Below are 25,071 nucleotides of genomic sequence, written 5' to 3' on the forward strand. Positions count from 1 at the left end.
CCAAAGAAGAATTAGAGAACATCATGAAAGGCAAAGACAACTTTGATTATATTAAATTAAAAAGTTTTCACACAAACAAAACCAACAGAAACAAGATTAAAAGGGAAATATAAAGTGGGAAAAAATCTTTACAGGTAGTATTTCTGATAGAGGTCTGATTTCTAAAATATATAAAAAAATTATGTCAAATTTATAAGAATACACATCATTTCCCAATTGATAAATAATCAAAAGATATGAACAGATAATTTTCAGATGATGAAAATTAAAGCCATCTATAGTTATATGAGAAAATGGTCTAAATCACTATTGATTAGAGAAGTGCAAATTAAAACAATTCTGAGTTACCACCTTACATCTCTCAGATTGATCAGATTGATGACAGAAAAAGATAATGATAAATATTGTAGGGAACATGGGAAAACTGGGACACTAATACATTGTTGGTGGAATTGTGAAATTATCCCAACCTTTCTGGAGAGCAATCTGGAACTATCAAACTATGCATATCCTTTAATCCAGTAGTGCCACTACTGGGTTTGTATCCCAAGGAAATCATAAAGAAGGGAAAAGGACCCGCATGTGCAAAATTGTTTGTAGCAGCTCTTTTTGTGGTAGCAAAGAATTGGAAAAGGAGTGGGTGCCCCAAAATTGGGGAATGGCTGAATAAGTTGTGGTATGTGAAGATAATGGAATATTAATGTTCTATAAAAATGATGAACAAACTGATTTTAGAAAGCTGGAAAGATTTACATGAACATGTTGAGCAAAACAAGGAGAATCAGGAATACATTGTACACAATAACAGCAAGAATGTGTGATGATCAACTACAGAAGACTTGGTTCTTCTCAGTGGTTCAGTGATCCAAAGCAATCCCAATAAACTTTGGACAGAAAATGCCATCTGCATCCAGAAAAAAGAACTGTGGAGATTGTGAAATTAACACATGCTATGTTTACTTCTTTTTTTTTTTTTTGTCTTTTTTTTTCTCCTCTCCCATGGTTTTTCCCTTTTGCTCTGATTTTTCTCTCCCAACATAATTCATAAAACAATGTGTATTTCAAAATAAATAAAATTTTAAAAAAAAACCACTTGTGAAGTTATGCAATACATTTCCATAAAAGTCAAGTTGTGAAAGAAAACATAGATCTCCCACCCTAATGAAAATTAAAACCCTCAAGAAAAAATAAGTTAAAAATAGAGAAATAGAGACTGCTTCAATCTGTATTCAGACACAATTAGTTCCTTCTCTGGGTTTGGAAAGGATTTTTCATCATAAGTCCTTCAGAGTAGTTGTGGATGATTGTATTACTGAGAATTTGGTGCAGGAGAGACAGCCATATGCGAGAATGGCTTTCAGGGATATGACAGGATAGTTTCAGCTGCTATTTGTACTCCAAAGTTATTTACAGCTGGTCATCTCAGAACATTGCAACCAAGCAAAACCAATATAACCCTTGAGAGGAAAGGTGGTCATTCAGTGAAATATTTCAGAGAAGCCATTTTAGAAATGTTATCTAAGTTATCTAAGTCAGAGCTGGGTATTATAGAACCCAGGCCTCTGTATCACTAATCTGTGATACTTTACATAAATTCTGTTAAATATATTAATTGTGACAACTGCTTGAAGAAGAGATTATCAAAGGAATTAAAATTTTGTAAAGAAAAGTTATTAATGATTATAATTTGAAAGATGGATTTAATTAAAAAAAATTTAAAAAAAAATTTCAGTTGGTGAAAATCTATCTTCTCTCCCTTTCACTGAAAAAAAAAGGAAAAAACAAAACCCTTGTACAAATATATATAGACACATGAAACAGATTCTCACACTGATCATGTTCAAATAGAATAAGTGTATCACATTCTGTACTCTTGAGTCCATCCCCCTCTTTGTGAGGAGGTGAGGGCATATTTCATCATTGGTCTCTAGAATCTTTATATACTGATATATATAGAGAATATATATATATAGAATCTTTTATACTGATGAAAGTATCGAAAGTCTTTCAAAGAGGCATATATTTACATCAGTGTTGTTATTGTATACATTGCTTTCCTGGTTTTGTTCACTCCATTCTCATCATTTCACATATGTACTCCCAATTTCTCAGAAATTGTCTCATTTATAATTTTTTATAGAACAATAGTATTCTATTACATTCAAATATTTTAACTTGTTCAGCTGTTCTCCAAATGATAGGCAGTCCCTCCCTTTCCAGTTCTTTGGCAGTTTAAAAAAAAAAGCATCCAAAGTCCTATATGATTTAATCAAGTCACTGTTTGTATAGTTTTGATTGGATACTTTAGAAGTTAGTCTGTATCATTAAAGAGTTGGGGGAAAGGCAGATCCATGGAGGCATTTTCACAAAGCTCTCATGTAAACAAATGAGGGTTCTGATCATAACTTATACCTTGGGACAATTTTAATGCTACATGCTTTTGTTGATAGGCAGCTTATTTAACAGCCTGTTCACTGTGATCATTCCTTAACTTTTACATATCCATAAAAACAGTCCAGAGAAGAATGTAATCACTTCTAAAATTTCTTAGCAGCATGTACATTATATTACATGAATTTATCTTTGTTTTTTGCATCTATTTGTTTGGTGCAGGAGAGACAGCCACATATGAGAATGGCTTCCAGGGATATGACAGGATAGTCTGAGCTGCTATTTGCACTCACTCTCTGACTTAAGTAAATTCTACCCAACAGTATTGCTTTGACATAATGATTACTCCCTTCCAAACTACTAAACTTAATTTTTATAAAAATTTCCATTCATTTTCATCATTAGTCATAGTTTTAGACATAATTTCTTTCTGCTTGTTGAAGGAAATTTTGTTCTTCTAAAGGTAGAATAGCCAACCAGGGGAACTTCTATTTCGTTCATTTACAAGGATAAAGAAGGAATAGGAGTATCAGTTACTGAAATAAGAAAAAGAAAGCAACTTTCTGGAATAGTAACTTCCTGGAGTTTGTGATACAGAGTAGCACAATTACTTAGGTAGACTTTCATCCTAGGTTTTGGCAAGACAGATTTCAAGAGGTTCAGAGAAAGATTAGATGGAATCCCTTTGGAATAAAATTCTTCAGAGTAAGTCAGCATAGAGTGAGAAATACTCAGTGAAAACCTGAAAAGACAGTGTGGTTAAACATACCCTAAGACATTTTCAGTAAGACTATTAGATTGACTGTTAGACTTAGCTGATATATTTAATTTTGATTTTTTTTTCTTTATTTTGTTACAAGACATGTATATTTGGATTAGTCAGAGAGAGGACAGTGTTCATAAATCAGTCTTGATGTTAATACAATTAATTGATTTTTTTAAAGAAAAAAGGTACAGAATATGTGTGCAAGAATGAATACAAATGAATATAAAATTCTGTGAGATTGTCAGATTTCCTAAAGATCAGAATGAAATTAGATTAATGAGAACTAATTTGGAGGTAACTAATACTGAGGGAAGGAGGACAGTTAAAAAAAAGGAATAGAATCACTACTTCTGTGGACAGAAAATAACTGAGAATATAAGAAAAAAAAGATGCTTAGTTCTCATTTGCTACTAAAAATAGTGCTACTTTGAATATTTCCATTCAGTCCTTGGAAAAGAGTTGCTTCAATTACTTTTCAGATTTATTGAACCAATTATTAATGTGCCTATATTTTCATAGATTTTCTAAAATGACTAGCTCTTAATCATCTTTGCCAATCTTATAATTGTGAGGTAAATTTTTTTTTAATATTGTTGTATTTGGATTTCTCTTATAAGGATTTAAAACTTTTTTTCCCATAGTATTTCTTTTTTATAAAATGAAATTGAATCTATACCTTAGCCAGTTAGCTATTAGAGAACAACTTTTATTATTGAAAATTTTTGTTAATTCTCAGACTCTCAAATGTGGAATTAAGCAGATCAGACTTTATGGTTGAGGAACTGGAAAAGTATAGGTGAACTTTGAGTTTTTAATCCAAAACATATGGCTTGGTAATGGGACTAAGGAATTGTTTTGTCAAATGAAGTATCATAAGTTTTAATGAAACAAGAAAAAAAGAGAGAGGTACAAATTATATTATAGTGTTGTATTTGGAGTTAAAGGACTAGTTTTGAATCCTGATTGTAAGATTTAGTTTCTCTCTCTGTTATCTTGCATGGTACCTAATCTCTCTGGACCTTACTATTTTTTTCACTTGTAAAATGAGGAAACTAGACTAAATAATCTTTGAGGTTCTTTATTTAAATGGCCCCCTAAATAAATCTTTGTTAAACAATTAAGTAGGTTCTTTTTTTGTTGGTTGTTTAGAAAAAAGGAATTGAATAATAAGATAAGCAATTAAAAAATGTTTTCTCTTGGTTTTATCTGAAGGGAGTAAGTACTTTATTACTATAATCATATTTTTGCATAGGACTTACAGTTAAAAAAATTTTCTAAAACCAAATTTTTTTTAAAAGGGAAAACATTGGTATAAGATTTGCCTTGAAATGATCCAGTTTCTAAAAAGGAAGATAGATAATATATACCTAATTAGTATCACAAATTTAGATCTGATAGGGACCTGGAGGCCATCTGGGTACATTTTGTTATTTTACAATGAAGAAACTGAGGTCCAGACAGGTGTTTTGTCCAAGGTCGCATAGGAAGTAAGTGACAAAATCTGAGATTTGAGCCCCATTCCTTTGAATCTAAGGCCAGTACCCTCTCTACTGTGACACACTGCTTCTGAAATGATGCCTTTATGATTTTATTTTATTTATTGCCTTTAATCTAAGATCACATATTTAGAGGTATAAGGGATCTTAGAAAATTATCTAGTCCAGGGCTTCTAAAACTCTTCCTACTTGCAACCCCTTTTTGCTTAAGAAATTTTTTACATGATCCCGGGTATATAGATATATAAAATAGGTACACAAATCAAACATTTACAGATAATAAATCATAATTTTGTAACCCTTGCATTCAGTTAAAAAATCTCATATGTGGTCATGAACCAGACTTTAAGAAGCTGGGATCTAGTCCCACCACCTCATTTTACAAATGGGAAAGCTAAAGCCCAGAAAGTTTTATTGACATGTCTGAGAGGGATGCAATTCACCCTTCCTAATTTAGGTTCTTCTGTATGTCCCACAATGGTAACTTTATAATATCTTTGTGGAGGAATTCCTATACAATATTGGGATTGGCAAGAATCTTTACTCTCTCTCAACCTGTTCTTGCTTTCTCTAAATGTAAAGAAACTTTACACTTCAAGTTCAATCCAAGAGTTTTCCAATGAAAACAAAACAAGATAGAACAAGAATTGAATGAAATAAAAATTTTAAGATTTGATTCCTATTTTTTAAAATTAGATTATGTGTGTGGCTGAATTCTAGTCATGCAAATAGTAGGCTTATGTCTTCATTCAAAATAACCAACTCATTCAGGCTTTTAATATTGCTTTAACCGTAGAATTTTTCTACTTTTACTTTTTCTGTTCAAATAGTGAATAATAATAGTTATATAATCTTCAAGAATGTTAACTTAGAAGTAGAATTTGTAGAATGAATATTGTAGTATTTTGAATCAACCTGTGAAAGTGTTAAAATTACATTTCATTTACTTCAGAATGTGCATATAATGATTTGTCATAACTTTTGTATCTCTTTTTGCCATACTTTCTAGATTTTATAGATTTCTCTAGGCAGTGGATATAGTATGGAATTTGGAATCAGAAAGACTCATCTGTAGAGTTAAAGTGACTGCCCAGTAGCATATAAGAAAATAAATTCTTATTGTCTTCAAATATTTCATTACTATAAATGAGCTGTTCGCTGACTTAGATTTCAACCACTTTATAAACTTGGTAAATTGATCAATTGACCAATGAGTGTTTATAAAGCCCTGGAGCATTTATATTAAGATATGTGCTCTTTGCAAAGTATTGGGGATATAAAGAAAAATGAAAACAAGATTTGGCCACTAATTTGATACTTGTGGAGATATGTGCAAAAAATGTTTATGGCAGCCCTTTTTGAAGTGGCTTGAAACTGGAAACTGAATGAATGCCCATCAATTGGAGAATGGCTGAATAAATTATGGTATATGAATGTTATGGAATATTATTGTTCTGTAAGAAATGACCAACAGGACAATTTCAGAGAGGCCTGGAGAAACTTACATGAATTTATGCTAAGTGAAATGAGCAGAACCAGGAGGTCATTATACACAGTAACAAAAAGACTATATGAAGATCAATTCTGATAGATACGGCTCTTTTCAATATTGAGATGATTGAAATCAGTTCTAATTATCTAATAATGAAGAGAATCATCTACACCCAGAGAAAGGACTATGGGAAATGACTGTGGACCACAACGTAGTATTTTCACTCTTTCTGTTACTCTTTGCTTGCATTTTTGTTTTCCTTCTCGTGTTTTTTCTTTCTTTCTAGATCTGACTTTTCTTGTACAAGATAACTATATGAATATGTATACATATATTGGATTTAACATATACTTTAACATATTTAACATGTATTGGACTACCTGCCATCTAGGGGAGGGGATGGAAGGAAGTAGGGGAAAATTTGGAACAGAAGGTTTTGCAAGGGTCAATGTTGAAAACTTACCTATGCATATATTTTAAATAAATAAATTTATAATAATTTATATTATAATATAAATATGTAATATAATATATAATATAATATAAAATAAATTTATAATAAATAAATAAGTAAGCAAATAAATAAATAAGCTATAATAATAAAAATTTAAAAATAAAAACAATACTTGTGGAGAGCAGCTGGTTGACACAGTGGATAGAGCACTGGATTAGGAGGGAGGAAGACTCATCTTTCTCAGTTCAAATTTGGCCTCAGACACTTACTAGCTATGTAGTCCTCAGCAAGTCACTTGAACTCTGTTTACCTCAGTTACTTATCTGTAAAATGAGCTGGAGAAAAAAATGGAAAACCACTCCAGTATCTTTGCCAACCCCCCCCCCAAAAAAAAAATCCAAAACAAACAAAACAAAAAACAAAAAAAAGGGTCATGAAGAGGCAGATAAGACTAAAAAAAAAAATTGTTATTGACCAATAACAAAAATTGGTTTCTCCCCCTCCCAAGAAATTTATTAATCTTTTAAGTCTAACAATATTCTTCCTGTCACTTACAATTTATGTGCACAGATTGTGCCTAAAGAAGAAAGTATTTAAATCAATTCTAGGACATGATTTATTGAGTTCTATGTAAAGACTTTAGACTTTAAGTGTACCTGGGTGGTGACAGGTGAATAGCTTCCTTTTTTAGTTCAATAAAATTAAATCCCAAATATAATTTAGTTGCATATCCCTTTAAAACTTTTAATTTCTAGTATACAGAATTAACAATCTAAAGAAACAAATTTCTGTAAGTAGAGAAAAATACAAAATGAATTCTCTTATGAACTATTTTTGAGTTTTTTCATCATGCTCAGGGTTGTTTTTTTATAAGTATATTTGAATCATCATGAGTTTTTAAAGCATATTAAAAGTAGGGGTAAAAGTAGTTGTTTTTTGAAAACATTTAGAAAATTTCTACTTACTATATATGTAACATGTTTCAGGCTTTTTAAATGAAGAAATAGAGATAAGCAGAATATTTAACTGAGTCTTTCATCACCTATAAATGGTGCTTCCTCCTTTGTTTTCTGATTTCCATGTAGAAATTTAGCTGTGTTAAAATATTGATACCTGACAATAACCTTATGGTAGTACGAGGTAAAACAGACAACATGGTTTTGTCTTGTATTGTCTTTTTAAAAATTGATGTTTAGATGAGGTTTTATTTGAATAATTGATGATATATAAAACACAAGAAAGTTATTAATAAAAAAGACTGATTTCATCTATACCAAACTATTCATAGTGGCATTTTTTGACATAGAAAAGAACTGGAAGTTAGGTAGATCTTCATTTATTGAAAGATAGACAATTTGTTGTTCGTGAATATAACAAAATATTATTATGTTATAATAAATGATTAACATGATGAATGTAGAAAAACATGAGATTTAATTAACTAACAAAATGTGACATAACCAGAAAAGGAAAACAATATGCACAATGACTAATTACATTATAATATAAATATAAACAAATTAGGAACAGAACAAATGGGAAACTGAATGCTCTAAATATCATAACAATTAAGTTTGACTCCAAAGAAATATGAGAAGCAACTTTTCTCCCTTCTTTACAGAGATGATGTTTGGAATACTGTGTATGTTAGACTTTTTTTTAAAAATTTTTTCCTGTACTTCTGTCTCTCTGTATTTCTCTGAGTGTCTCTATATTTGTCTGTCTTTCTATCTCTCCTTCATAAGAAATGGCTCCCCAGGAAGGGGCATGGGCAGGGATGTAATAGGAAATATAGATTTTATAAAAGATTAATAATAATTTATTTTTAATAATGAAAAAGAAAAAAATGTTGGTCTTTAACTGTTGCAGAATTAGTGGACATCACTGTAACACAGGATTAACTGAATAGTTAAATACTTAATTATGTAAAGCTCTGCTTTCTTTGCAAATGCATTTCCAATTTGTTTTGTGAATTATCTCTCTCAACCAGGCGCATTGATGATGACAAGGGAAGGACCCATGAGCTGGAGCATTCAGCTATAAAATGTATGAGAGGAATTCTCTACTGCTACATGCGCCAGGCTGATAAGGTAAAACAGTGTAGTATGGATAGAACTTCTCAGTTAATTCTAGAAGATTAAATTAACCATTAGCAATAGTATTTTCTGGGGGAAAATTGCCTTTGAAAAAGCAAAGCTGAATTATAGGATAGTGCAGTTAAGTAAAGAGGTTGCTGTCTCCTCAGCACACCTGTTAGAAATCAGCAGAACATTTTTGACAGAATCAATTAAGAATTGTAATTCATATTTTGCCACTTTATTAATTTTCATAATTTATATACTAACATTTTTCACTTCAAATGATCACCTTACTGAATTTGCTGGGGTGTATAGAAGGCTCCATATCCTTATTAAGGGTAACTGTTCTCATAACTGCAGAAAAAGCTATTCAAAAAAGAGATATTTATGTGTATACATATATGTGTGTGCATAAAATATATTTTCTGTGATTGCCCAAGTATATATAAATCAACATAATTCCTTCTGTTTCAAGTAGGAAATCAAAGCATCCTTCCTACTATTTATTTGATCAAGCAGAGGATAACTTTGACTTTCCTATTCCAAAATAGCCAGAAACTACAGAACATCCAAATTCAGTTCCTAATGGTTTGTAGTAGAAACAATAGTGAACTGAGAGCAAATGCCTTTTAATCTCACATCTGCTGCTTACATGCTACGTGTTCTTGGGCATGTTACTTTCCCATTCTTAGGCCTTAGTGTTTCCTAATTCTTTATTTGACAGAAGATAAGATTAAATTCTAGAGTACTTTACAAGTATCACCTTTCTACTTACCTTTGTGCTGAGCAATGGGAAAGATAAAAAGTAAGACACCTGTTCTCAGGAAGCCTGTTGTCTAGTTTGGAAATATGGCACAAAGATAATTATAGTTTACTACAGTGCTTGTTGAATGAGTTAAAATGATATACAAACAAGTGCTACTACTTCTATGGCTTTTATACTGTTATTTAAGAACAGCCTGTTATATATAGTCTTTTCTTTTGAACACTGCTGTGGGATGTATATAGTATTTTTTTTTCCAATCAAATTAAAATAGAAATTTCCTCTTACTTAATTTCTATTTTATTTGCTTATTTAAAAGGAACAACAACAACGACAACAACTGGGCTTGGTAGATAGAATTAATGTTCTTAGGAAGTATCATTGTTGAAACTAGTCCATCCTAGTATAAATTTTCTTTTTCTTTTTTTTTCCCCTGAGGCAACTGGATTAAGTGACTTGCCCAGGGTCACTCAATTAGGAAGCCTTAAGTGTCTGAGGACAGATTTGAACTCAGTTCCTCCTGACTTCAGGGCTGGTGCCCTAGTATAAATTTTCACAAGATTCAATATTGTAGAGCCATGGGGCCTAGTTCAAATAGCATTATATCTTTGCTGGCTGCGTATTGACTTAGAAAACCCACAAATTATTATCATCAGTAATGTAATGTACTGCGTTTATTTTGTTGAACATTTCTCATTATATTGTAATCTGATCTGGCTCACTTGGGAGTTTTTGTGGACTTGATTGGCACAGGCCAAGCATTCAACACTTCTAGGTACAGTCTTAGGGCAATTAGATGGTATAGTAGATAGAGCACTGGGCCTGGAATCAGGAAAATTCCTTTATGTGAATTCAAATCCAGCCTTAGATACTTACTGGCTCTGTGACACTTGGCAAGTTACTTAACATATTTGCCTTAATTCCTCCTCTGTAAAAATGATCTTGGGAAGGAAAACTTTAGTAAACCCCAAATGGGGTCACAAAGAATCAGACATGACTCTACAACATAAGAACACAAGTTATAGTCTTAACTTTATTGTAAAAATTAAGATGAAATGCCTGGTTATATATAAGCAGCTTTTTCCAAGAAACCAATATGGAACTTGCAGTCTAGCAATTTAAAAATGTATGACTGATCCTTTTACTTTAGTTTTATTTTCTTGTAATAATATTTAGAAATAAATACCTTATATACATGAATGGAGTTGAAATTCTTCTTTTCCTATAAGAATCCTTTACCTTTTAAATTTCTTAAGAGTAGGAACCGTGTTATATTTAACATGAAGCAACACAAATTGCTTAAACATCAATTTCCTGTAAAATTCTCTATATATTTTATTATTTGCTACCTTTATATTGGGTATTAGCTAGAAAATTGTAATTGTTCTTTTTTTGTGTTATAAAACATATAATTGAAAACAAATGTTTTATTTTTTTAAAATCACTACAATATTCTTCCTTGAGAATTTAGAAAATGAAACTGCTTACAGAGCAAATATATTTATTCATTAGTTGCTATGGAGATATGTAAAAAACTGATAATTTGCCTGCCAAAATTAGACATTTCAAATCACTGTCTCAGTAAACATATTCAGCTGTTACACTGAAGTTAAAAGTAGTATATTACAGAATACATTGAAGTAAAAATCAAAGCCATTCTTTTTACTGACCAGGAGATGTGATAGAATATGAGAATCTTTCTGAATATGAAAAATGCATCAGCTTAGATGTATTAGGAGTATTTAATTATTGCCCTTTTTTCTCTTATAACCTGTTTTGTTACTATTGTCTGATATTTATCAATCTACACTCTCTTGCTTTTCCCTCAAGAATAATTATGTCAAATCCCCGAGTTTCAGGTAATTGCTAAACAAGTTGAGTGGCTTGAATCTCATGTATTTATTTGGCTGAAACATTTGTTACATAGTCTTACTGAAGGAATATTTAAACTTTGTTCTCTTATTATGTAGTCATATATGTTTCTTTGCAGATTCTAGTCCAGATTTACCTTATTTTAGCTTGAGTTCCCTAAGCTAACATGAATCCATCATCTCTACACCTCCTTGACATTTTATGTTATCTATCTGGGCCCCTTTGCTAACATCATACAAAAATACAGTTATCATGAGTTGTATAAAAGCATAAATTAGTTCTTTGGATATGATATAATATGAAATATTATCAAAGGTAACATGTTTGAATTTGGTTGTAGTGTGAGATCATGTTATAGTAATATATATGCCAAAGTTAAATTATTTAGTATTATAATATATATTTAATCAGGCTTTTGTAATTTAACAAATCATTTATAATTATCATGTAAATGCTAATTATGAGTCATTCAGTAAAATTCGCTGATTAATTTTAAATATGTTTAGTAAAAAAAAGCTTGACTAAATGTTTTATAATGCCTTTTGCCATGACTTTTGCTTCTCAGAGACTCTCTTTGAAGAATACACTATTTGAAAAGTTCTAGCAAAATTAAAAGGCTTGACATATGGATCCAACAATGACCTGAATATATATTATCCAAGGATCAATCTTATTTATAAGAAACTTATCCCCCAGGATGCCCTCAAGAAAAAAATTCTTTTTGGTTACAGTAAATCATGAAATTGATTTGGTAGTGTTATGGCATTCATGGTGGGTACACTCACAGTTTTAAAATCATTAATCCTCTAAAGTATTGGGAGAGTTACAATATACATTGAATAGAATAAAGTATACTTTAAAAACATCCATTTCTTAAAACAAAACTCTGAAATCTTCTACTGTACCTATTAAGTTCCTTGTAAATCCCATAAGTATTATATCACTGTGTCTGAGTTCCCAAATCCTTTGGCTTAATGTAGTAGTTATTGAGACTGCTATTTCTTGCCTCTGTCTCCTCTTTTATTTAATGTGAATGTAGTCAAAATGCATAAAGTTGTCAACCTTATTGATGTTGTAGTGACTGACAAGGCACTGTGTTAGACAATAATTATTGCCCCCTTTTCTTTCCTGGAACTTAACTCTTGCTTTAGGATAGGAAGAAAATATTCCTTTACTCATTCAGGAAAAATCCTTGTCAAATTTATTTTATTTCTCTCTAGTATAAATAAAAACACAAGTGATTTATGTAATCTGTATGTTGTTTGGACCCAAAGCTTGTAGGTTTTTTTTTTTGTTGTTGTTGTTGTTGTTGTTGGGTTTTTTTTTTTTTTTTTTTTTTTTTTTTTTTGGTCATCTGGAGATAAGTTTTTATGTATTTACAAGGAATTGATAATATGGGACTTTTGGGGAGTTACCCACATTGAGAGGGAAGTTAAATCCTTGGAAATTGATGAGATTACTAAGAGAGAAAGGTTAAAGAGAAAAATGAAGAGGATTCACTAATATTTATTCTTAATGTTAACTTTTATTTCTTTTAGCTGTTGCCTTGCTGCTTAAATATATACTTATTCTTTCCATGTTTTCTTCCTGAAAACCTAATCTAGGACACAAAATGTACTTTCACATATGGCCACCTTCATATTTTGCTACCTAGTGATTCCTACCTTCATAAATATACCATCCCTTCTTTTCCATATTTCAGATGTCTGAAAAATGAAGTAGCTAAAGGTCAAAAAGAATATAAGTGAAGTAGTGCTGTCCAGACTTTGTAATATCACATATCTCTATCAGTAAATTTTTTGAGTAAGCACTCACAATATGTCTTTAAAATAAATTATATGCATGGATTATTTTAGTAACAATTGTACATATATTATAAAATATAGATAATGTAGAAAGTAAAAAGAATGAGATAAAGATGAAATAATATTAAATCCTAGTATTAGTGGAATGAACCAATGGAATTTCAGTAGGGAAGTTATATGGTCAGACTTACTCTTTTAGGAAAAATCATTTTTGGCAACCTTGAGGAGGATGGTTTAGCAAAAGAGGAGACTTGAGTCAGAAAGACTAAGTAGGAGACTGTTGCAGTAGACCAGATAAGAGATGTTGAAAGTCTGATGACAACATAACTAGAGAGAATTGAATGAATTGTCCTGCAGGTAGAAATGCCAAGATTTTGCAACTAATTGGATATCTATTGTAAGGAAATGTAAAGAGTTAAAGATAATACCAAACTTGTGAACCTGGGTGACTGTGCCTTAAGTAAATTTGGAGATGAATAGATTTGGGAAAATGTAATAAGAGTTAAAAGAAAATCTCAACCTGCTTATCCTATGTGTCTCATTTGGTTGCACCTAAAATAAAGAGTAATATCTTTTTTTTTTAATACTTTCAAAAGCTATAATTATATGAAAAAAAGAGTAATATCTTAACCACTTTTAATAGTGGTTGCCTCCTGAGAGAAGTATGCTCCAGTGGAGAGCTGATCTGGGGAACAGGGTTGGCAGGGCATGTAGGGGAAAGATAGGAATTTTTTTAGTGCAGCTGCTGGGTATGTCTGGACTATTTATATTATAAATATCTTGAAAGGAATAGCCACAGGAACCCAGAATTAGGAGATAGAAATATGAGGTCAGGATGGTGAATATATAGATAAAATGAGAGAAGGGGATAGGTAAAGTTGTGTTAGAAATAAGCCCATGGTTAGCTGTGGCAGAGAGAATTAGATGTGACCTATATTTCTGCCCTCTGATAGGTTAATCATATGCCACTTAGTATCATTCCCTGAGTATACATCCTCATTTTGGAAATGTCTGTAAGACCATAACTTGCTTTGAGTTCTGCTATACTTGAATAGCTACGTAAGAAGTATTTGTTAATGATGATATTGTTGAGTAATTCATGATGTAACATAAAATCTCTTCTGATGATAACTAACCTAAGTATGCAGGTTTCATTAAAAAGATTATAGTATATGGTTATACTAAAACATGGTCACTCTATTGTATTATAATATAGAGTTCAGAAATATTGGGCAACTCTTCATACTCTTTCACGCTCTAAGTTAAATCCTGAATGCCACAGAAAAATTTGAGTAAGGAAAGTGACTTTTCACTTGGGGAAATAATAGAAGCATTCTTGGAAGATATAATCCACAATCTGAGCTTGAAGGGGGAAAGAGGGCAATTTAACAGATGGATATGGTTTAAAAAAAAAAAAGTACAGTTTAGCTATGTGTACTTACTATAGCCTACACTAATGCACCAATGTGAAAAATGGCAGATTGAGTTTGGGGAATGGCTAGTAGTTCCACTTAGCTATAACACAGAATGCATCATATGAAGTAAAGCTGCAAATGTAGATTGCAGTGAAATTGTGGCATGTTGGAGGCACTAAAAACATCAGTATTGTTTTATAGATGTTACCCTGTCAAGAACTCCCCAACTCTAGAATTTTTTCCATTTGGATATCTCAAGGCTGTGACTGAATAATGTCTGCAAATATACTACCTTGCCTTTGCCCAAAGGAAAACATTGTTTATTTGCAATGACTGACTTTTAGGAAAAAGCAAGCTACAATTTCTCAGCAAAATTAAGTGAATACATTTTTTTCTATGTTGACTTTAGTCTAAGAAGTGAATCCTTTAATCATTTTTTTCACCTCTGTTTTCAGGGCATGATAGAAATGTTGGCTACAGATCTCTCTTGACTATTCCCTTAAGAGTTGTCATTGTTGTTTAAATTGCCAGACATCATACCTTGTTAATCTTAAGCGTTTATAGAAATGGGGGTTTTTGAGATTCCAAATTAGTTAGCCTAACTGCTTCAAAACTTAAAAACACAGTTATGTAATTTCTCTTTTGAGCGTCTTGAATCATTTAGTAGTTGTTGTTTCCCCCTGAAATAATGGTTATATTTAAATTCTCATGCTGACTTCTGGCTTATAGTGAGAATGGTTATAAATTAACAACATATTTCTAGCAACAATTGCTTTATGATATGTTAAACTCTTTGACCTTTTTGATTCACATGGGATGACTAAAGTACGCATGAACTTTATTTTAGGAACATTCTTGATGAAGTCTGTAAGGTTGCAGAGAACTTAGATAGGCAGAATAGTGTGGGTAAAAAGTAGAGGAAAAGAGAAGAACAAGCAATTATCTAACACCTATTATGTGCCAGGCCCAGTGTTAAGTGCATTATCTCATTTGGTCCTCACAAAAATCTTGTGAGGCAAGTGGTAGGTTGACTGCATGTTTATTCATGATTATCCAGATGGACCTTTAAGAACCATGTAGAAGGTACTCTTTTAGGCACTGGAGGAGACAGATCTCAGGTAAAATATTATTTCAGGAAACTGTAAGTATTGTAGAGTGATAAGACACTAATTCACATAGGTTGAATAAACATTATCATGGAAGAAATTCATTCAACTTATAAAGCAAAGTATTTTGTAGGCTGCTCACAAGGTACAGTGGAAAAAAGTACCTACTGAGATTCACTTCCAGGAGCTAAAATTTCAGAGTGAACAGTGAATTACTGTAACACTCCCATGTTCACCTCCAGACAGACAACAATAAAATCATGCCCCAAGACATGTCCTGGAGCAGCACAACCAGCAAAGAGAAAAATCAAAATAATATTTTAGTGAAACTTGGCAGATTGCCAGGAGGAATCTGTTTTATTCATAAAAGGGTGAGGCACAGTCCAAGACAGGAACTCTCCAACAAGCTGGCAGCAAGCCCCATCTAAGCAAACCAGAAGGATATCTTGAGCCCCTGTGTAGTGGAATAGGTAAACACAAATACCAGGATCCCTCCACAGCCATTAACAAAACCAGGGGACCTAGTGGACTTCAGCACAGAAAATCACCATGTGCTCTGGTATAGACCCTGTATATGACCCAGGGAGGCATCCTCAAGAGGCAGAATTCTGTGTGTCTCCTCATAGCCCAGACAAATAAGATCCTTCAGCACCTAGATGTCTCATCATGTGCTTCAGTGTAGCCCCAGGAAAATACAGAAACACCCCACTTGGACTCAACATATGTTAGACAACACCACTAGGACCCCAGCTCAGTACCAGTACTCCAGCAATAGTCACACCCTCACCCCTCCTCCTCACCCAGCACCAGACATGAAAGTCACTCAGGGGCTTCAAAGCACCATTAGTGCAGCACCAGGTAAACAGTTGGAGCCTATGGCCACTAGCCCAAGAAATCTTAGATGGTTACTCCTCCCACCAGGGGGAAGAGGTTAAATTTAAAAGAAAGGAAAAAAAAAGCAAAGGGATGGAAGGAAGGAGAGGGAAGTTGGGAGGGAGAGAGGAAAAGAGAAAAAGAGGGAAGGAGAAAGGGAAGAACAGAGGAGGAGGAAAAAACCAAAACTCTGACCATAGAAATTTATTATGGTGACTAGGAAGACCAAGATACAAACTTACAACACAACAACATTAAAATACCTGTGGGCAAAGCCTCAGAGATAAATGGGAAATGGTCTCAAGTCCATAATGAACTCATAGAAGAGCTCAAAAAGGAGTTTAAAAATAATATGACAGGTAGAAGAAAAATTGGGAAAAGAAATGAGAGTGATATAAGAGAATTATAAAAAAAAGAATAAACAATTTGGAAAACTGTTTTAAAAAATAAAATTGGACAAATGTAAAAGGAAAATACTAAAGAAAATAATTCCTAAAAGACTACACTTGAGCATATGAAAAGTATTAAAAACTAATTAAGGAAAATATCATTCTTAAAAGTAAAAAGTTGGGCTAGTAGAAAGCTAGTTAATAGTTGAGACATCAAGAATCTATCAAATAAATTCAGAAGTATGAAAAAAATGGAAGAAATGTAAAGTATCTCATGGGAAAAACAAGTGACGTGGAAAACAGATCCAGTACAGACAGTATCTTATTCATTGGACTACCCAAAAAACCATAAACAAAAGGAGAACCCAGAAAACATCTTTCAAGAAATTATAAAGAACAACTGCCTGGATGTCTTGGAAGCCGAGGGTAAAATAGTCATTGAAAGAATACACTGATCATCTAGCTATCAACCAAACAAAAACTCCAAGAAATATTATAGCCAAATTTCAAAACTATCAGGCCAAGAAAAAATACAAGTATCCATAAAGAACAATTCAAATATTGGGGAGTAAGAACCAGGATTATACAGGACTTGGCAGCTACAATATTAAAGTTCCAAAGGTCATTCAACATGATAGTCTAGCAAAAAGAGTTAGGATTACAACCAAGAATCACCTATCTGAAGAAGTTAAATATAATACTTCAAAGGGAAAAAAATGGATTATTCAAGCCTTCTTAAGGAGAAAACCAGAACTCAACCAATATAAAGACCCAAGAAAAACATAAATGGCTAAAAAGGGAAAAGGAAACATAAGGTATTCAATGAGAAAAATGATACTTGTTATTCTTAATGATTGTATCACTAGTAGTACATCTAGAAAAAATATACATAGAGGGTTCCAGGCATAAGGTAAATTTGAGGAAATGACATTTTAAAAATTAAGGGATGAGAAAAAAAGAGTACATTGGGTGCAGAAGGAAGGTAGATGTAGAGTGAAGTAAATTATTTCAAATGAAGAGCAGACCTATTACATGGGAAGATGGGCAAGTGAGTTATGAGCATCACTTCTTAGTCTCATCAGTATTGGTTCAGAAAGGGAATACTATACACAATCAGTTTAATATAGAAATCTTATCTTATATGACAGGGAATTAGGAGAGGAAGAGAGGAAGAAAGGGGGTTGAGGATGTGGATGAGAAATGATAGAAGGAAGACAATCAGGGAAGATGGTAGACAGAGGCAAAACACTGGTAAGCAGGGAAAAGGTGAAAGAAGAAAGAGGATAAACAGGAGGCAGAATAGGATGGAGGGAAATACATAGGTAGTAATAGTAACTGTAAATGTAAATGGGATGAACTCTTCCATAAAACAGAAGTGTTTAGCAGAGTGAATCAAAAACAGAATTTTGTGTTATGTTGTTTACATGAAACATACTTGAAGCACAGACATACATTAAATAAAGGGACTTAGAATCTATTGTGCTTTAGCTGAAGTTTTTTTTTTTTTTTTAAGTAGAAATAGCTATCCTGATGCCATAAAAAATAAAAGCAAAAACAGACCTAATTAAATTAAATTAAAGATACAGAAGTTATATCTTGCTTTAAAAAAAGTACCATAAATAATGAAGCAATATCAGTACTAAACATATATATATACCAAATGGTATAGGATCCAATTTATATAGGAGAAATTAAGTTACAGGAAGAAATAAACAGCAAACTCTTCTAATGGGGAACTTCAACTGTCACCTCTCAGAACTAGATAAATCCAACCAAAATATAGACATGAAAGAAACTAAGGGGGTGAATAGAATATTAGAAAAATTAGTTATGACTTGCCATGGAATCAGGGGACTTGAGTTCAAATACTGCCTCTGATGCTTACCATCTGTGTAACCTTATTCAAGTCACTTGAACTCTGTGCCTCAGTTTCCCATATGTATAAAATGAAATGAATGCATTGGACTAAATTGTCCCTAAGTCACTTCCAATTCTTAAATATAGGATTCCTTGTGACATCTTAGGAAGGAGAATTATTATAAATCAAGAAAATCAGTGAAGGATGCTTGGAGGAAGTGATATCTAAATTAAATTTTAAGTGATAGGTAATTCACCTGACCACTTGCTTTAAGTTATTCAGACCTTAAGAAAATCTGGCTGGATTGATATTGCAGTATCTAGAGGATAACCTGGAATGGCTAAAAATTTTATGTGAAAGAGAAATCTACATTTCCATCTAAGTCTTTATACTTTGTTGATGTTGTTTAGCCATGACTATTTGTTTCCCCATTTGGAATTTTCTCAGCAAAGATATTGCAATGGTTTGCTGTTTCCTTTTCTTGTCCATTTCATAGATGAGGAAACTGAGACAAATAGGGTTAAGTGACTTTCCCAGAGTCACACAGCTTTTTAGTGTCTGGGGCCATATTTAAATGAAAGTCTTTCTGATTTCAAGCCTGGTGTTCTATCTGCTTTGCTAACAATCATTAGTCGTATCTTTCATAATTGTCGATCATGGAAATATATGGAAAGACATATTTAAATGTTAGGGTTTAGGGTTACTTTAACATATTACAAATGATCTGTATGATTCTTATAGTAAAATCTTGACCACACAAATGTTGTCATCACTTCAAATTATTCAAAGAATAAAAATAATTTGCTTTTTATTGAGTAAATCATGTACAATATGGTCTCAGCCTAATGGAAGGGATTTGGTATGTGGAGATATGAAGCAAATGATGGATTATTTAATATTCATTTCATGCTCATAATGTCATATAAGATAATAAAAGGTTTGGTCTTTGTTCTCTAAAGTTTAGGTAGCCTTAATACTGAGAAGCACATATGGGAAAGGAAATGAATAACGAAGTAGAAACATAGAAAATTTTCTCTTTACAGGGAGAAACTGTGCATTGAAACTTGCTAGGTTACAGAATAGCTAATGAATTAGAATGAAGCAGTAATTGTTGCTTGAAGTACTTTCTCATAATCTCACATAAGCATTTGTGAATAACAATAATGAAGTTCAGTGTAGTACAGGATAAAGTATTGATATGATTTTGATGCTGAAATAAAGCATGAGAGTTGGGAAAGCCATAGTTGCTATATTAACATGTACCTTATCCTTGAGATGTGTTTACCAAATAGTTACTATTTAGCAACAGTATTCACTGTTTATATTAAGTTAGCACACATGAGCTCTTTCTTTGTAGTACTTGCCTCCTCTCTTGAATGTAGTCTAGTTTAATATATTGCATAATGTTTCTGCCTTGCACAATTAAATTTCTATAAAAGGACAACTGTAAGTCTCTAAGGTTTTCTCACTTTCATTTTATTATGTTTTTGCTTACAGGTTCAGCAATTTAAACAAGATCCCCGCCCAACAACATGCCTCCATTCTATTTTCAATGTACATACAGGAGATGAAGTCTTTTCCTATGAGGAATATGGTCATCTTCAGGTAAAAATAATTTTCTTATATTAATTACATTAAAATTTTCTGATATTTGTTAATAGTAGACCAGTAACAATTTTTTGGCAGAGCAGGCTTTGGAATTAAGTCTCTAAATAAGGAGAGGTTTGGATTAGGTGATCTCTAGAGTTTTCATCTAACTTTTGATCTTATTATGTGAATACTTATATGTCTAGTTATTCTACGATCAGTATGCTGCTTATTCCATCATTCTGTTTTGTGATCAGTGTTACCAGTTCCATTATTGTGTTCTCATAATTGTAGAGATCCCCTCCAGTAATGCAGATCTCCTTGCCTCCTTTCTTATTTACTAATGTTGGTATAATGCTTTGTCTTCACAAGAAATTCTCACATACTCAAGTTCTTTATACATCTTCATGAGCACTAATGATTTCTTGACATAGACTCAAGTACAGTGAATTAGGTGCATTCTTCATTGCTTTGGAGGAGCTGTCATATCATCAATATAGTTAGTTTCTATCCTGTATAGATTGTGTCCTATTCATAATTTTTTTACCATATGCAATTCTTCTATATATCTTTCTATACATCTTATACTGGGAATCTTTCCAATGAACTCTAGAAAAGCTTTTCTTTTTGTTTGTTAATATTACAAAATTACCATTACAGCTTTTGAACTCTTCATTGGTTATCTCTTTACATCAATGAGTGATTTACACCCTGCCCTCAACTTTATGTCTCTTTGATATATTTTACACCACTTGTTGCATATGATTTTTTTTTTTTTTTTGTAAAATGCTCCAATGTGTTTGAGTGACTCACAGCTTGTATTATTCACTTGTTGCAATAGATCATGACTCATAACCATATTGTATTTCTAGAGGACTATTACTGCTTTTAAAAATGGATTTTTTTTTTTAGGGAGAAGCTTGAGGAGAGCGGGAAATCACAAAAAGTGTGTGTGGAGTTCCTCAATTGCAATCCATTTCATATTTCTCTTTATAGTCAGTTATGGCTCCTATTCATTGTCTGTTTATAGTTTTATCCAAATGAATGTGCTCTTTGACCCACATTGTAGGCTCTCTGTACAATCGTTCAATAATCCTAGACCAGTAGCATCAAATACATGAACCAGGTTAAAATGTAATTAGGAAATATTTAACAAAATAAATAAAAATACATAAATCATAGCATTAGCAGGTAAAACTACTCAGTCATCTTTTGACCCAGAGGGATTCTTGTACATAATTTAGTGGGCCCCATTTCAATTTGAGTTTGACCACAATTGCCAAGACAATAAAGCTTTTATATCTAATTATTTTCCTCTATGGATCATCATGAATGATTATAAATCTCATTGTGGAGGCTTCATTGTTTTGAAATAGATAGAATCAGCAAATGGTATAATCAAACATAAATGTGATATTCTCTTCTTTTGTATAATATGATCGTTCTCTCTGGGAGCAAGTTTCTTGTGGCAGTTCTCTGGAGGCAGCCTTAGTTTCGGTTCAAAGTGATAATCACCTCAAATACAGCCAGGAGTTAAAATCCAATTTTTTATTGTCTCTTCCAAAATAGCCTAGTTAGCTTTTTTTGGTTCTGAGAGCTCTTGTTGCTAGTCCTTTGCTTCTGTCAGCTTCTGCCTCTAGCTCAACTCCAACTCCTGGCAATCTTCCGAACTGAATTCACTTCTCTAACTCAGCTCTTTTTATGCTCTTTTAGAGGTGTAAATTAAAAGGTTGACTCCTCCTCCGAGAGTGGGATTATGGGAGGTATGAATTCACAAAGTTACAAAGTTAATTTTGTGAATCTCCCATATTTGTGAACACTTGTGAATCTTCCAAACTTGTGAACTAATGTGTGAGCTAATGTGTGAACTCTCAAAGGTGCAAACCCAAGCACACAAGCATTGCTTCCATGTGAGTCAACACTAGGATTCAAACACATAAATACTTAGGGAACTTGACATTCTGACTAATTCACTTAGAAAAAAATGATTGAATAATTTGTTCAGATTTTGATATATGGTTGATGGGTAGTGGAGATAATCTGTCAATACTTATATCTTGGATGAATTGGGTATCTAATAGGAACAGAGGGGGCTATATTACTTTTGAGAAATTGTGCAATACTTTTGGTTTTAATTTTTCATTACAAACTCCTTAATTTAACTTGATTTGAAAATTCTTTCAATTTTCCAATCCTTCTCTAATTTTGGAGAATCAGGTATATAGTAATTGGGAAGTATATTTTAAAAGTATCTTTAAATTTGTTTATAGTTTATTTTTTTTTCTTCCCTTTCATCAATACCTATGGCATTTCCTTACAAAATTTATTTTCAATTATTTATTTATTAAACATTTGAAACAATTAATTCTTCTATTTTACTTTTTTTTATTACCAACTTTTACAAAGGATGTGGTTTACATTTTGACTTTAAAATTTATTTAAGTTTTTCCCCTCTTTTACCTCTTTAAATAAATAGTTTTATTAAATTATAAAATATATATTGTAATTTAAATTAATTCCAAAATTGTTTCAAGTCCTTATTTATCTTCACAGAAAACCAAAATGTAAAAGTTATTCCTGTTTTCTTAATCCAAATTTTTCATTACTTTGTCATTCAGCCAATCAAATGGTAATGGTATCTCATTTGTCTAATATTTCTTATTTATTTATTTAATATCTTTTATTGACTTAATAGTTTAATTTTCATGTTTCTTGTTATTATCCTATACCATTTCATTAAGAATGAGTAATTTTTATAAATTAGTCCAAATTTTTCTACCATTTTTGCTGAGGCCTCTAAATCAGTACCAATACTTAAAAAATTTTCACAATAATTACTCCCTTTTTAGATTCTTGTTCTGACCAGTAATTCTTTGGATCAAAAGTGTAGTCAGTTGATAATCGAAATATTGTCTGATTTTGTGTCAAGTTCAAGATTGGTTCTGTTTTCCTTTGGTAAATTCCTTTTCTTCCATCGTCTGAAGGTAAGAATTATCCAGGTTTTGTCTTATTTGTATTTCTTAAATAATATGCTAGCTTTCATGATACACACAGTTTCCTTAATCTTCTTCACCTGATTATCTACATCCTATTTTGTCATTTTAAAGTTTCCAATTTTTTATACAATTTTTTCAACTATTTTGGATGGCCAAACTAGGTCCTTTTACTGTCAAAATGCCCAGTTTGAATACTTTTTCTATTTTGTCTCTTGATGTTTACATTCCAGACAAATTATTGTGAATCAAATGGTTTTGTAATCTTCTTGCATAATTTTTTTTCATCTGGAATTATTTAAGTTACCTCAATTGTTTATTTCTTTTTATTAATTCTTGAAATTCTTGACCTTTTTCCTTCATAAATTATTGGTTTGGTTTCTAGGTCATTTTAAATTAATTTTTACATATTTGGTAAATGGCTTTAAATAGACTTTGTTAGTAAATTTTCATTTGTTATTATTTGTCTGCATTTTGATCCACTTTTTAATAGGTTTTTTAATTGACAATTTAATTTTGGTGAATAAATGACTCTAGTTTTTTTTTTCATAATTCTTGTTCTTCTTGTTGTTTTCCTAAATTTTTATTTATAGTAATTTTTATTGGTCATAAATATTCCTTTGATCTTTGTTGGATTAAATTGTGGTAATTATTTTTATTATTTTTTGCTATCCAGACTTTTTCAAATCTTATCAAACTGATTTGGTTGTAAAATAGTTGCATTTGTTATTCTTTTTGATAGATTCCTAAATATTATATTATCATTTAACTTTAAAATTTTTTTAATGCTCTTTAATATTTTTTGGTACATAAGTACTTGATGATTTGTGGTTTATTTATTTAATAACAACTTGCTTTTTGTGGATTATTCTATTAACTTTTAGTGAATTTGGGTTCTTTGTATACCTATATATTAGCAAAAGTAATATTTGTTTCCTCCTTTCCTATTATTTTCCTTTAATCTCTTTTAGTCTTTTGCAAAGCAGCATTTCTAATACAATTTTTAAATTAGTAATTATAGTGGGCACTTTTTCCTGACTTGTTGGATGGTTGGTTGTATTAATTGATGCTTATGTGGTTTTTTAAATAGATGCTCATGTATTATTTGGAAAACCTTTTATTCTTGTATCTCAATTATTTAAAGGAATGGATTTGGTTTTGTCAATTGCTTTTTCTGCAATGTGTTTGAGATGTCTATATGGTTTTTTTAATTTGTTATAATCTGGAAGTGGTTGATGTTTTTCTAATATTGGACAGTGCATTTGGTAAAATCCTACTTGTCTTTGTAAATAATCTGGGGTGATTTTTGGTAGTCTTTTTGCTAATATCTTGCAAGGTTTTTTAGATAAATATTCATTAGGAGGATTGGTCTAATATTTTCTTTCTCTGTTTTCAACCTACCTGTTTTGGTTCAGTACATGTGTGTCATAAAAGGAATTTAGGTGGATTTATTCTATTTTCAAAAATTTATATAGCATTGGGCAATTGTTTTTAATGTTTGGTAGGGTGTTTAATTGCCTGTTCTATTTCTTTTTTAAATGGGACTTTAAAATTACTTCTCCTCGTTAGTCTATCTATTTTTGGTGGTATCCATTTCATTGGTTATCAATTTTGGCATAAAGTTAGGCAAAATAACTTATTCTTTCTATTCCTTTCATTGGTGGAAAGTTCTCCTTTTCATTTTAAGACTACTAATTTTATTTTCTCCCTCCTTATTCTAATCAGATTTCAAG

At 31.7% G+C, this 25,071-nt stretch overlaps 1 protein-coding gene across 6 annotated transcripts in view; it reads left to right on the forward strand.

Moving 5' to 3' along the window:
- The window catches only part of PHKB (phosphorylase kinase regulatory subunit beta), a 254,816-nt gene that overhangs the window by 40,780 nt on the left and 188,965 nt on the right, over positions 1-25,071 (forward strand). For all 6 annotated transcript variants that reach the window (XM_031954432.1, XM_031954430.1, XM_031954428.1 and 3 more), the window contains 2 exons: positions 8,590-8,689; positions 20,256-20,363. In XM_031954432.1, coding sequence (XP_031810292.1) covers positions 8,590-8,689; positions 20,256-20,363 — 208 coding nt within the window. The remainder of the gene's footprint in view (positions 1-8,589; positions 8,690-20,255; positions 20,364-25,071) is intronic.

This window comes from Sarcophilus harrisii, chromosome 2 (assembly GCF_902635505.1).
Source record: "Sarcophilus harrisii chromosome 2, mSarHar1.11, whole genome shotgun sequence".
Taxonomy (NCBI): Eukaryota; Metazoa; Chordata; class Mammalia; order Dasyuromorphia; family Dasyuridae; genus Sarcophilus; species Sarcophilus harrisii.